Source organism: Salvelinus fontinalis, chromosome 9 (genome assembly GCF_029448725.1).
Source record: "Salvelinus fontinalis isolate EN_2023a chromosome 9, ASM2944872v1, whole genome shotgun sequence".
NCBI classification, from domain to species: Eukaryota; Metazoa; Chordata; class Actinopteri; order Salmoniformes; family Salmonidae; genus Salvelinus; species Salvelinus fontinalis.
Genome location: NC_074673.1, coordinates 20,710,745 through 20,725,093, shown reverse-complemented (window position 1 = coordinate 20,725,093; position 14,349 = coordinate 20,710,745). Strand labels below are relative to the sequence as shown.

The 14,349-nt window shown below is 42.1% G+C and overlaps 1 protein-coding gene across 13 annotated transcripts in view; it reads left to right on the top strand.

Moving 5' to 3' along the window:
* The window catches only part of c2cd5 (C2 calcium dependent domain containing 5), a 55,794-nt gene that overhangs the window by 17,969 nt on the left and 23,476 nt on the right, over positions 1 to 14,349 (top strand). For 8 of the 13 annotated variants that reach the window (XM_055933703.1, XM_055933700.1, XM_055933699.1 and 5 more), the window contains 3 exons: positions 1,965 to 2,053; positions 2,202 to 2,237; positions 3,323 to 3,431. In XM_055933703.1, coding sequence (XP_055789678.1) covers positions 1,965 to 2,053; positions 2,202 to 2,237; positions 3,323 to 3,431 — 234 coding nt within the window. The remainder of the gene's footprint in view (positions 1 to 1,964; positions 2,054 to 2,201; positions 2,238 to 3,322; positions 3,432 to 14,349) is intronic. The other 5 variants (XM_055933705.1, XM_055933702.1, XM_055933708.1 and 2 more) reach the window with 1 other exon arrangement.

Genomic DNA, 14,349 nt, shown 5'->3' with positions numbered 1-14,349 from the left:
TGGTATCTGAATACTTATGTAAATGTAATATCAGTATAAAAAAATATATATATACATTTCTAAACACCTGTTTTTGCTTTGTCATTATGGGGTAGTGTGTATAGATTGATGAGGGTAAAACAATTATAGAATAAGGCTGTAACGTAACAATGTGGAAAAAGTCAAGGGGTCTTTCCGAAACTTTCCGAAAGCACTATATTTGCACACGTTTTCCAAACCACCTTAGCCCTACTTGACCTTACCCCACTTAACCTTGGGGAGACTGTCCATCCCTGCTGGTATCTGGGCCTCATACTGACTGCCTTGGAGTGACCACCTTTCCCCTGCCCATTTTTCCACCTCAATGTGTGGTTTAAGGCATGTCCAGATCCCCACCCCTGTTTTATGAGTCTATAAGGTGGTATAGTCTGCAGCCTCCCAGGCCAGTGGCAGGTAGAGTATTGTACAGAGGGGATAATAAAACAGCTATGTGCTATGGGAATGTTGTCATTCACAAAGATGTGGTAATTACAATGTACACTGAACAAAAATATATAAATGCAACAATTTCAAAGATTTTACTGAGTTACAGATCATATAAGGAAATCAGTCAATTGAAATATATAAATTAGGCCCTAATCTATGGATTTCACATGACTGGGAATATAGATACCTTATGTATTTTTTTAAATTGGGGAGTGGATGAGAAAACCTGTCCGTATCTGGTGTGAGCATCCCAAACATGCTCAATGGACGGGTGACATGTCTCGTGAGTATGCAGGCCATGGAAGAACTGGGACATTTTCAGCTTCCAGAAATTGTGTGCAGATCCTTGTCACATGGGGCGTGCATTATCATGCTGAAACGAGGTGATGACGGTGGATGAATGGTACAACAATGGGCCTCCGTATCTTATCACGGTGTCTCTGCATTCAAATTGACATCGATAAAATTCAATTGTGTTCGTTGTCCGTAGCTTATACCTGCCCATACCATAACTCCACCGCCACCATGGGGCACTCTGTTCACATTGACATCAGAAAAATGCTCGGCCACACAACGCAATACACGCTGTCTGATACAGTTGAAACCCGGGATTCATCCGTGAAGAGCACACTTCTCCAGCATGCCAGTGGCCATAGTTGAGCATTTGCCCACTGAAGTCAGTTATGACGCCAAGACCCTGGTGAGGACAACGAGCACACAGATGAGCTTCCCTGTGACCGTTTCTGACAGTTTGTGCAGAAATTCTTCGTTTGCACCATCCCACAGTTTCATCAGCTATCCGGGTGGCTGGTTTCAGACGATCCCGCAGGTGAAGAAGCAGAATGTGGAGGTCCTGGGATGGCGTGGTCTGCAGTTGTGAGGCCGGTTAGACGTACTGCCAAATTCTCTAAAACAACATTGGAGGCTTGTGGTAGAGAAATTAACATTTAATTCTCAGGCAACAGCTCTGTTGGACTTTCCTGCAGTCAGCATGCCAATTGCACACTCCCTCAAAACTTGTGGCATTGTTTGACAAAACTGCACATTGTAGTGACCTTTTATTGTCCCTAGCATGAGGTGCACCTGTGTAATGATCATGCTGTTAAATCAGCTTCTTGATATGCCATACCTGTCAGGTTGATGGATTATCTTGGCAAAGGAGAAATACTCACTAACAGGAATGTACACGTGTGCACAAAATTTGAAAGAAATAAGCTTTTTGTGCATATGGAACATTTCTGGGATCTTTTATTTCAGCGTATAAAACATGGGACCAACACTTAGCATGTTGCGTTCATATTTTTGTTCAGGATAGATATTAGCCGAGTAGTCTAAGGGATACGATTAATATGGGATTTGCAAGGTTGTCGAGGCGTTCCGGCTCACACAAGCCAAGGCCTGGCAAGGGTACTTACTTACTTCCTATGGTTTTTGAGGAATGCCTACTGTCTGTAATGAAGCGTTGTGATTGGTGAAGTGTTAATCTCTAATCCTATCAGGGATGGGGAGTGGGATCAGCGTTGGGAAAGAGGCAGGGCCTCTGAAGACCCTCCTCAGACAGCAGGCCCAATCAGCATTGGAGCAGAGGGTACGCACACACACACACCGCACACACCGTACGGCATTGTGCTGTGTGAAAGGGTAATTGTGAAGTGTGTGTGTGAGAGTGAAGTATGATTATGTAAGAGTGAATAATGTTCCCTTTCTCCATCCTCTTGACCACTCCGTCCTCCCAGGGAGCCTCATCCTCTGGTATATTTGTAAACACCAGGGTATGTCTCTCTTTCACACACACTCACTGTTGTGGATGCTTCTATCAAACCTGTCTTACCTGTCTGGGTTCTGCTCAGGGGTTCTACTCTCGAGTTGGGCTGTTTCTCAAAATTCTACAGTGACTTCATCTTCTCCATCTGCACTGATCTGTTAACACAGGACAGGAAGAAGCAACATGGAGGATACCTGCTAGCAGTATGCTTTTACCTGTCTAGTTCTGTCATTTGTCACCAGTGCAGATAGAGGAGAGAAGAAAGGTAGATAGTTGAGATGCAGCCTTAGTCCCCTGATCGATGGTAACAAGCACGCTCCACTCCGTTACCATGGCGATATCACAATCACTCAGGTTGGGAAATTGCTGGTCTAGACCAGTATGCTGTAGCAGTTCGTATGCATAACATTGGCATGGCTGAAACACACAGCCTCACTCTGCATGGGGAGATGCCGTCCCACTCACTACCCCCTCATCTAAATGACACCTGTCCTGGATCACACTTTTCACACCTGGGTTGACTATTGACCGTCACAGCAGGAGGCTGACTCTGTCAAACAATGACATTTTAAATTAAACTCTGCATTGTATTACTGGTATGCTGTTATTGTATAAACGGTATATCAGGGTTATTCAAATCCAGACCTCGAGTTCTGTACTGTTGGTTTTCATCCTTCCCCTTCTAATCAGGGACTGATTCAGACCTCGGTGATAATCAATTCACTGAACTAACTAGCAGGGACAAAAAGCCAACCAGCAGACCTCCAGACCTTGACTTGAGGCCTGTTGTATACTCTGTCTGCCTGTCATCTGTCTAGTTGTGTATCTGAGGTAGAAGAGATGAACCAACACTAACTCATTTAGCAGATTACTCTGCTGCTGCTACTAAATTAATGACATATGTTAATACTACTTTCAGTCAGTGTGGGTTTTTATCTTCTGTCTTATGCCCTTACAACCCTGCATCTTTTTGTATGATGAGGATAGGGTTGAGCGCGCAATCCTTAATTCTACTGTTTCCGTGGTAACCAGTGTTCACGGAGACAGGTTTGACCCCTAACCAGACTTTTTTCTGACCCTGTGTATTTTCAGGAGTTCCCCTTCTTCACGTTGACTTGTTTTCCCCCCGGCTTCCTGGTTCACATCGGGGGAGTGGTCAGCGCCCGCTCAGTCAAGCTGCTGGACCGCATACACAACCCTGGTGAGTTCCCTACAATCGCACAGTCCCAGCTATTGGAGAACACAGCAACGTGTGTTACAGGTTGTAGTCCATGTTGCAGTGTAGGTTTTGTTTCCAGGCTAGTTAGATTATGACATGACCGATCACTCTTGTCAAAGAGATGTTTAAACTCAATGGGATCATCTGAATTAAGGATCAATAAATGGCAAGAGGGGTAGCACACATAGTGGGATCATTGTGTTAGTCTGCTAGAGTTTATAAATATTAGCGATGTGGCTATATCATTGATCCTATTCTGTGTGTGCTAGCACCAATGATTTATATACATTATTGGTCCATTACCCCCCCCCCCCCCCCCGATTCTACACCCTTCTCCCCAAGTGTGTACTACTTCTCCCGAAGGGTGGAGAGTGGGAATAGCCTACAGCCCATGTTTACAGCAGGTGAATCCTTCTACAGTTGCTTCCTAAAGCCTGAACCACCATGTTCCAGCAAAAGAGAAAGGGAGGTTCACATTAGGCCTTCAGCCCTATCCTGCCCTGTAGGGAACTGCTAAGCCCTAACAACTGGGAAAGGAAAGGGAATACCTAGTCAGTTGCACAACTGAATGCATTCCACCGAAATGTGTCTTCCACATTTAACCCAACCCCTCTGAATCAGAGGTGCGGGGGGCTACCTTAATCAACGTTCACGTCGTCAGTGCCCAGGGAGCAGTTCTTGGTCTGGGTTAACTGCCTTGCTCAGAAAAGGCAGAACGGCAGATTTATCCACCTTGCCAGCTCAGGGATTTGAACCAGCAACTTTTCGGTTAATGGCCCGACGCCCGGGTCACTGATACTGGGTCAGATTATGTTTTCATCCTCCTATTGGTTAGGTTTATGGGTGGGTTAATCGGATCCTAGATCTGTGGTTACGGGGACTTGGATTTGCTAGTTGTGTGTGTAGTAGCTTCCTCTCTGTGCTGTGTGTTGTTTGCTGCCCCCTGGTATTGAGGTTTGGTAGTGCATGGCTGGGGTGTGCTGTGGCTTGGCTGTGTGTGTTGGGTCTTTTGGGCTGAAGGAGGCTCTGGCCTGATGTGGTCTGTACTCCAAAGCCTTAAGGTGGCTACAAGCTTCACTCCGTTGATGGACGTGCATGCATGTGCAAGGGGGCGGAGGCAGGTTATTTTATGGGCAGCACGCACTTTTGTCCACATAGACGTTGCGTTCCACATAGAGAGGAAGTCCACCTTGGGTAGTGTATATGCACTATGGGGCTTGGAGAGCCAGAGCAGTTTACCAAGCAAGAGGGTCCGTGGCTCTCTTTGACTCTAGCTAGTAGGGATGTGCTGTATCCTGATGTTCATAACCGTCATACCGTTTCTGTACCATACCGGAGTATACGGTATAACCGGAAGTGCACACAAGGGGCACTATACATTTTTTGGGAGATGCACAAAACCATTTAGGCAACAGGGATCTTCATCCAGGAGGGGATTGAATGTCTCTGCTGTAACCAAGAAGCTTGATCTTGACATTTAGCCACTTAGCTAGAAAGTTAGGAAACCAAATGCATAGCTGGAGCACTGAGCAGGATATCATTTATTTGACACATCTTAGGTTTCTTATAGTTATACTTAACTTATAGTTAGTTATAAGCAGTGACGTAGAACGGGGAAAAAACAAAATAATAATATTATATATATATTTTTTAAATGGTATTGAAATTCTTACCGTCGTTATTTTGAAATACCCCAGTATATGGTATAAACTGTATATTGCCCATGTCACGTTCGTTGAATAAATAAGTGGACCAAGGTGCAGCCTGAGTAGAGGTCCACATTTTATTACTAGTGAAACTTCCAAAAAAACAATAAAGATATATGAACGTACAGTACGTAGCGCACATAGGCACTAAACAAAACAATATCCCACAACGCAGGTGGGAAAAGGGACACACTAAGTATGATCCCCAATTAGAGGCAACGATATTCAGCTGCCTCCATTGGGGAACCATACTCACACACCAACATAGAACTATAATAACTAGAAAACCCCCCTAGTCACGCTCTGACCTATTACACCATAGAGAACCCCGAGGGCTCTCTATGGTCAGGTCGTGATAGCCCAAGCCTCGTAGCTACTGACGACATTTGAACTTTCTGATCCGGTGTTATGTCTTTTGTGTCTACAAATATTAGCTAGCTGAATGTCTGGCTAGTCTGGTGTTCTATGCTTTTCAATGCAATTTTTTTTGCCACAGAAGCAGTAGCCAACATGACTCTCATGAATTGCAATTGCTAGAGCTTGAACAGCAAGAGTTTAAACTGCTCTTACTACTCAGGAGGATAAAAAGAAAGACTGAGAAAATGGCAAGAAGTTCATCCACTGAACACTGTGATGGGGATTTGACAACTTGCTTCAGCGGCGTTGGAATTATCAATTTTGTGCAGGAGCTGTCGACGGAAGACATTCGGGTCAAAGCTCCGGCAAACTCAGGCAGCGAGTACTACAACTACAAGGGCTTTTTTCTCATTGATCCTAATGGCAGTCTGCGATGCAAAGTACTGCTTCACCATGATCGACGTGGGCTCATATGGTTGGAAGGGAGATGCGGGAATCTTCTCACAAAGCAACTCCGGTTCCCTACTCATTGCAGGCCAGCTACCGCTACCAAGGCCAGAATGCTTGCCGGGGATTCAGAAACCCGGGGCCATATGTCTTTGTGGGAGACGAGGCATTCCCCTCTGAGGGTAAATCTGATGCGACCATATCCAGGTAAGATGCGGTAAATACATGCGACTATACATTAGGGTGGACCCCATTTAGTCGACTGGTCGATTGTTTGGTCAATAGGCTGTTGGTCGTCCGAGATTTCTTTAGTCGAGCAGTAGCAAAATAATAATAGTAATAATAATCATGGTGTACAAGACACCTGTCTGATTCGCGCCTTTCTGAGTGGACTGATCCATTGTGGAGGCCATTGTGGTGACACAGTCCATCAGTCCTCTTAAGGATCTGACCTTTTTTTTCTCTTCAATTTTCACCTAAAATGACATACCCAAATCTAACTGCCTGTAGCTCAGGAACTGAAGCAAGGATATGCATGTTCTTGATACCATTTGAAAGCAAACACTTTGAAGTTTGTGGAATTGTGAAATTATTGTAGGAGAATATAACACATTAGATCTGGTTTAAGATAATACAAAGAAAAAAACCAACTGTTTCTTTTGTATTTTTTTTGTACCATCTTTGAAATGCCAGAGAAACGCCACACTATTATTCCAGCTTATGCACAATTAAGATTTTGGCCATTAGATGGCAGCAGTGTATGTGCAAAGTTTTAGACTGATCCAATGAACCATTGTATTTCTGTTCAACATGTTGTATCAAGACTGCCCAAATGTGCCTAATTGGTTTATTAGTAGATGTTCAAGTTCATAACTATGCACTCTCCTCAAACAATAGCATGGTATTCTTTCACTGTAATAGCTACTGTAAATTGGGCAGTGCAGATTAACAAGAATTTAAGATTTCTGCCCATATCAGATACATCTATGTCCTGAGAAATGTTCTTGTTACTTAAAACGTCATGCTAATCACATGAGCGCACGTTAGCTCAACTGTCCCGTGGGGTGGGGGGGGCGATCCCATAGAGGTTAATAAGATGTGCTACTGAAAATCTATATTATGTAAGAATGGTGCAACACAAATAAAAATGATATTTTATAACGTGCGCTTTCTCCTGCATTGGATAGTGGTCGCTGTCCGCGGTTCTGAAACACAGTGGCTGTTGAATTGACGCCTTTTCCTAGACCATGTTGCTATGTGCATAATAGCAAAGTTAACCAGCATATTGGTGTTGAGAATAATGCTGCGGAGGCTGCAGCAGAGTTAGGAGATGAGAAAACAGCCCTTACCTTAACTGTCTATGAAAAGTGAGGAGAGAGGAAACCCAACTTAATTAGCTGTATAATCAATAGCCTAACTGTTAAATGTGCTTGGATTCCATATATATCCATATCTACAGAAATAAGACATCCTGCTTCTGTTGCCTGTTTGAGTGTTTGGTTGATAGCCTACTGATTCAGTGAGAACCAGGACTCACGCAACAATTTCACATATTCTGCTGTTTTTAATCTTTGCTCTGCTGTAATAAAGGCTTTACATATTTTTTTTACCTTAGACCAGCCTCTGGTATTATTTATAATTATTTAGTGTCTTTTACACTGTTTCAAATTGTCCAACAAAATATATTAATAATAATAACCATCCTTTTCCCTAGATTTCCTTGTTATTGTTATTATTATGATCATCAATATAAGTAATGTCGTTCTCATTAGTAGGTTTAGTATAGCAGCCTTGTATAACCACCATCGAGCTGTAGGCCTGAGAGTGCATTCTGTTTAGTCTTAATACCATAACTAACTTAGGCCTCTATTTCAATACTTATATAGGATACTGTATCAATAAAAAATGCATTAGTTAATGTCATCACACAGCATACGAGTCATTCATGATGTGAAATGCAATCAAGAGTTTTAGTTTTAAAATAACAAAGCAACCATTGAATAAATAGCGTAAACAATAAATAGGCCTAAACCGTTCCATTTCAGAAATTGCATTCACGAATGAATGCAACTATTTTTAGTCCTTGCTGTAATAAAGGAATTACAAAAAAACTGATTCTCTGGTACGCTTATAATGTATTTAGTGTTGTTTACATTGTTCCAGAAGGTCAGAAAAATGATATTGTAATCTAACAGCGCCTGTTTGACACACATAGGCCTAATATGCACGCAGAGCTTGCTCCATCCATAGTTTTTTTTTTATCTCCAATATTTTCCGTAATTAGTCAAATTTATTCCACACATCTGACTTCCCCTTTACCTCCTGCGCAACCAGTAAACATTCCCCCGTTTAGAGTTTATCACATCCATTTTGCTGTCATGTGTTATGGTGTTATAACCATGTGTTATAATATAAGTTTGTTATAACCAATTTATTTTTGTGAATATGATATGCTATAGGTCAGGCCCTATTGGTCAAGTGCATGCGAAGCATACATGTGTCACATAAAGAGAGCAAGGGTTGAGGGAATGGGGGTTTTTCTAAACAAATTAGAAATTTGGTCAGAAAAATGAACTTTTCTGAAAGAAATGGCTGTAATTATGTTGCAGCTTCAGCAACACTATGTGCTAGTCTGTTACTCTCTGTATTTCTTTTAACACAGCACTGCAAGTCTGAGCCAGTCGGCACAATCAAATAAATTGCGGTCAGACTCCCTCTAGTCTTCTCGAGTCTTCTTGGGTATGATGCTATAAGCTTGGCACACCTGTATTTGGGGCGCTTCTCCTATTCTTCTGTGCAGATCCTCTCAAGCTCTGTCAGGTTGGATGGGAATCGTCGCTGCACAGCTATTTTCAGGTGTCTCCAGAGATGTTAGATCGGTTTCAAGTCCGGGCTCTGGCTGGGCCACTCAAGGACATTCAGAGACTTGTCCCGAAGCCACATCTGTGTTGTCTTGGCTGTGTACTTAGGGTTGTTGTCCTATTGGAAGGTGAACCTTTGGCCCAGTCTGAGGTCCTGAGCGCTCTGGAGCAGGTTTTCATCAAGGATCTCTCTGTACCGTGCTCCGTTCATCTTTGCCTTGATCCTGACTAGTCTCCCTGTCCCTGCCGCTGAAAACTTCCCAACAGCATGAGGCTGCCACCACCATGCTTCACCATAGGGATGGTGCCAGGTTTCCTCCAGATGTGATGCTTGGCATTCAGGCCAAATAGTTCAATCTTGGTTTCATCAGACCAGAGAATCTTGTTTCTCATGGTATGAGAGTCCTTTAGGTGCCTTTTGGCAAACTCCAAGCCAGCTGTCATGTGCCTTTTACTGTGGAGTGGCATCCGTCTGGCCACTCTACCTTAAAGGCCTGTTTGGTGGAGTGCTGCAGAGATGGTTGTCCTTCTGGAAGGTTCTCCCATCTCCACAGAGGAACTCTAGAGCTCTGTCAGAGTGACCATTGGGTTCTTGGTAACCTCCCTGACCAAGGCCCTTCTCTCCCAATTACTCAGTTTGGCTGCGCGGCCAGCTCTAGGACGAGTCTTGGTGGTTCCAAATTTCTTCCATTTAAGAATATTGGAGGCCATTGTGTTCTCGGGGACCTTCAATGATGATCAATGGAAACAGGATGTACCTGTGATATATTTCGAGTTTCATAGCAAAGGGATTGAATACTTATGTAAATAAGGTATTTCGGGTTTTTATTTTTAATACATTTGCAAAAATGTCTAAACCTGTTTTGGCTTTGTCATTACAGGGTATTGTGTGTAGATTGATGAGGGGGAAAAAAGTATTTAATACATTTTAGAATAAGGCTGGAACGTCACAAAGTGGAAAATTTTGAATTCTTTCCGAATGTACTGTATGTTATTTTTCTCTGGTTGATGACTTAATATTTCATGTTGTGAGCTACACACTTGGTTTTTCTGTTTTGGATTATGCTGTTTTTCTTATTCACACTTTACAAATCACAATAAAGAGAACTATAATGACAGTCACTTCATCCTTGTGTTATTTTATTTAGTTGTATATCTTTTGGAGGCTAGACCCTTAAGACATTTACCTAACCTTGTGTTATGTGTAGTGGCCTTTCAATCAGGACTTTCCTGCTATGGTACATGGGTGAGAATGGCTGTCCAGCTGTAGACAATATGGCTAGACCCTCGACATTTACCTTATCAGTATAACACAAGGTTGTACATGGTCATATGTAGTGACCTTTCAATGGAGACCTTCCTGCTTTGGTACATGGGTGAGAATGAGTTGTCAGCTGTAGACAATAAGGACAGATCCCCAAGACATTAACTTCATCAACATTGCTCATGTACAAAGCAGTGCAAGTTTACTGAGTGACTGACTCAAAACAGTAATATTTTCTGCCACAAGTACAAATAACCAGACAAAGACATTTGCAGACCTTTTAGATATTTATTTACGATCACAAGAGGAATATAGTGCAATGTAAAACACAGGGTGCCAAAAAGAAGAGCATTGTCAAACAAAATGTACATTTAAGAAGACTGCTCTCTCAATGTGTGATGAAAGGGGAGAAAAAACGAAGTAAACACCAGTAAATTACCCACCACCTTAACATGTGAATGAGCGAAAGAAAAAACATGTAAATTACCCACCACACCAAGATGCGAAGTAAGAAGAGAAAAAAAGCAATTAAAGTAAACACGTTAACCAACATCTGTACAAATGTGTTTAGCGCTCAACACCCGTTTTTGGGGTGAAACGGAAGGCTCAGTCTCACTCGACAGCGGACGGAGCAGACACACCATACTGATCGATGGTGCTGTGAAAGTACATTGTCATGTCCCTGACAAACGGGAGACGTTGATCAGGAGGAACAGACACATCCATAACATCGTAGACAGATTTTTAAACTCCTATCTGCTGCATAATGCGCTCTGCGGTCCAACTCACTACAAACCATCTCAATTGGGTTGAGGTTGGATGATTGTGGAGGCCAGGTCATATGATGCAGCATTCCATCACTCTCCTTGGTCAAATAGCCCTTACACATCCTGAAGGTGTACATTTCATCTATGCACTTAAATAGCGAATGGAGGACACTTTTTGCCGTGTTTTATTTTCATGCCAGCCAGGTAGGCTATACTCCTGTTGTAAATATAAGTAATGTCCTTAATATTAAGAAAGTTGAGAAATAAATATTGTAGGCCTAGCCTATAGAAAGCTGATCCTCCTCTTTTTACTAGAGGCCATCACTCTGTTTTCTTGCGCAATTGCATAGCCTATTGAAAGGTTGCGCAACATGAGTTCATGGGCTCTCATGAAGTGTTTTATTACATTTACATTGATGTCAGAGTGATTAGAGGGACAATAGTGCTGAGTACCAGGCAGTTAGAATGTTTGGTAGGCTACTAATGACCATCAGCAGCATCAGAGATAGTAGAAGCCTTATTACCGTGACTAAACGGTCACGTGGAATTTGACTGCCTTCCTGACTCGTGACCTCCGGTGTAGCGGTAATACAGCAACCGCAACAGCCTTAATCACAAACACACACACACTGAAAAAAATAAGTTCTTCAACGTCAACAAAACGAAGGAGCTGATCGTGGACTACAGGAGACAGCAGAGAGTGCGCACCCCCACATCGACGGGGCTACAGTGGAGAGGGTTAAAAGCGTGCACATCACTGACTACCTGAAGTGGTCCCTTCACACAGACCGTGGGACTTCTTAAACCGTATCGTTGAAGGGTACGGCAATTGCACCGTCCACAACTGCAGGGCTCTCCAGAGGATGGTGCAAGAGCTTTTTAGGGCCTTGTTTGTCTGAGTACTAGTGTTACACAGTATACCGAAATCTCTGTACTTTTCTGATACTAGATCATGAAAAACGGTTTGATACTAGAATTATTTTTGGTACTTCTGTTAATTGTGTCTCATCGATCAAGCCTGTCTATCAGCTCAGTCGACTCTTTTTATTTTAGTTCGCACCGGCTACATTATGTTAGCTCCCCATTCATGCTACACATAAGCAAACACACTTAATGCGACACAGCATGTAGAAATGTTGAAACTTTTAACTACTGTTCACAAAACAATGTCCATACAGGCTAGAACACTTTACAATGGAAGAAGATACCGGTAGCTTCCAGCTTTGTAGGTAGCCTAAAGTCCGGCAGATGGCGATATTGAGTCGTTTCATCTTACCGTCCAAACACATTGTATGCAGCCGGCAATACATTCATATCCCTGGTGGACCGGTTTGATTCTCGCCCCCACCTCAACTGACATTTTTACCTTGCCCCCACCCCAATGGACATTTATCATGCTGAATAGCCACCACTAGTCAGCCCACTGCTCCCCCTATGGACATTTACCCTGTCCCCACCCCAATGGAAATTTATCGTTGCCACAGTTGTTAATATGTATATATTATTATTTTTGGTTTACTTAATTTTGTCCTTCATTGTTGGAGCTCAAGATTTACACCAAACCCAGTAATTACATCTGCAACCCTGTACATGTGACTATTAAACTCTAATCTCTCATTTCAAACCTTAAACATTTTCCATTAAGGCTGCATAGGCTTCAATATCCTCCTTAACTTGATTTAATGATGAGAAGGCAGGGAAAAAAATGGGAAAATATGCATACTTATGAAAAACCATTTTCCAACACCTTGCTAGCGTGGCTAAATGCTAATCACGGATGTTGTATATCGCGTTCAGCCAAGCTCAATAACTCAATGCATGCACACACTTGTATTGTGGATAGGCCTAGGCTACGTCTTGATTTACCCAGTTTTGAGTTATAGTTAAAATAAATAATGTAGTTAGGTTAGTAAAAAAAAGTCTAAGTTAATGCATACATGGCTGTCTTTGAAAAATGCTGATGCAAAATGTTTTCAATGTAATGATATTGAACTCAAAAGTTGCCCAGAGCAGTAGCTGAGTTGTTCATTTTGTGACTTTGGCTAATATGCCTTCTTTTTTTGCAGTGGTATTGAGTGTAATGATGGTATCAAACATTGTGATACTAAACCTGGTATTGGTATCAAAGTAAAAATTCTGGCATCGTGAAAACACTATTGAGTATTGTGGGAGCGGTAGATGTGGCTTTGGAACGAGAGGTGAAGTGCAGTGGAAGTGAAGTTGTCTGTCAGACTCCTCTGATTTGAAAGCAGACTTTACACCCAGTAAAATATTGTCAGTGTGTCATCGCAGTATCACCCTTTCCACAGAGAGCAGCAGCTTTCTGTCTGTCTGTTGTGGTGTAGTGTTCGATGTTACATGGTTAGGAGAAAGGTTAATCAGACAGGTATTGCAGGCTCTCTTCTGGGATGTAGAGCTGTGGAGGTCCAGAGAGGGTCCAGGACCATTCAGCAGGCTAGATGGTGCGTATACCTGAAATGAACAGTTGTGGAAAAAGATCCCTAAACATTTTCGGGGGTGAAAGAAGTTGAACATTCTTATTTTAATCAATTTCAGACATGAAAACATAATCTATGAATGTAATCGTGTAATTTTATGTATTTGGGATGTTTTCAGTGTATTTTGAACACTCAGATGATAAAAAAGACTGATCAAAAATTACAAAAAGTTTACTTTAATTAACTGATTCAACTCTGACAGCCCTAGTATTTTCACCTTAACTCTCCGTACTGTAGAAAAACATTAGGCCTAGCCTAAGTTTTAGACTGTAGAGATACAGTGCCTTCAGAAATTATTCGTACTCCTTGATTTATTCCACATTTTGTTGTGTTACAGCCTGAATTCAAAATGGATTCAAAGTGAAAACAACATGGTCACGTGAAAATGAAATATAGAAATATCATATTTACATAAACTACCGGTCAGAAGTTTTAGAACACATTCTCATTCAAAGGTTTTTCTTTATTTTTACTATTTTATACATTGTAGAATAATAGCGAAGACATCAAAACTATGAAAAAACACATATGGAATCATTTAGTAACCAAAAAAGTATTAAACAAATCAAAATCTATTTTATATTTGAGAATCATTAAAGTAGCCACCCTTTGCCTTGATGGCAGCTTTGCACACACTTGGCATTATCTCAACCAGCTTCATGAGGAATGCTTTTCCAACAGTCTTGAATGACTTCCCACATATTCTGAGCACTTGTTTGCTGCTTTTCCTTTACTCTGAGGTCTGACTCATCACAATCCATCTCAATTTGGTTGAGGTTGGGGGATTGTGGAGGCCAGGTCATCAGATGCAGCACTCCATCACTCTCCTTCTTGGTCAAATAGCCTTGGGGTGTGATGGGTCATTGTCCTGTTGAAAAACAAATGATAGTCCCACTAAGCCCAAACCAGATGGGATGGCATATCGCTGCAGAATGCTGTGGTAGCCATGCTGGTTAAGTGTGCCTTGAATTCTAAATAAATCACAGACAGTGTCACCAGC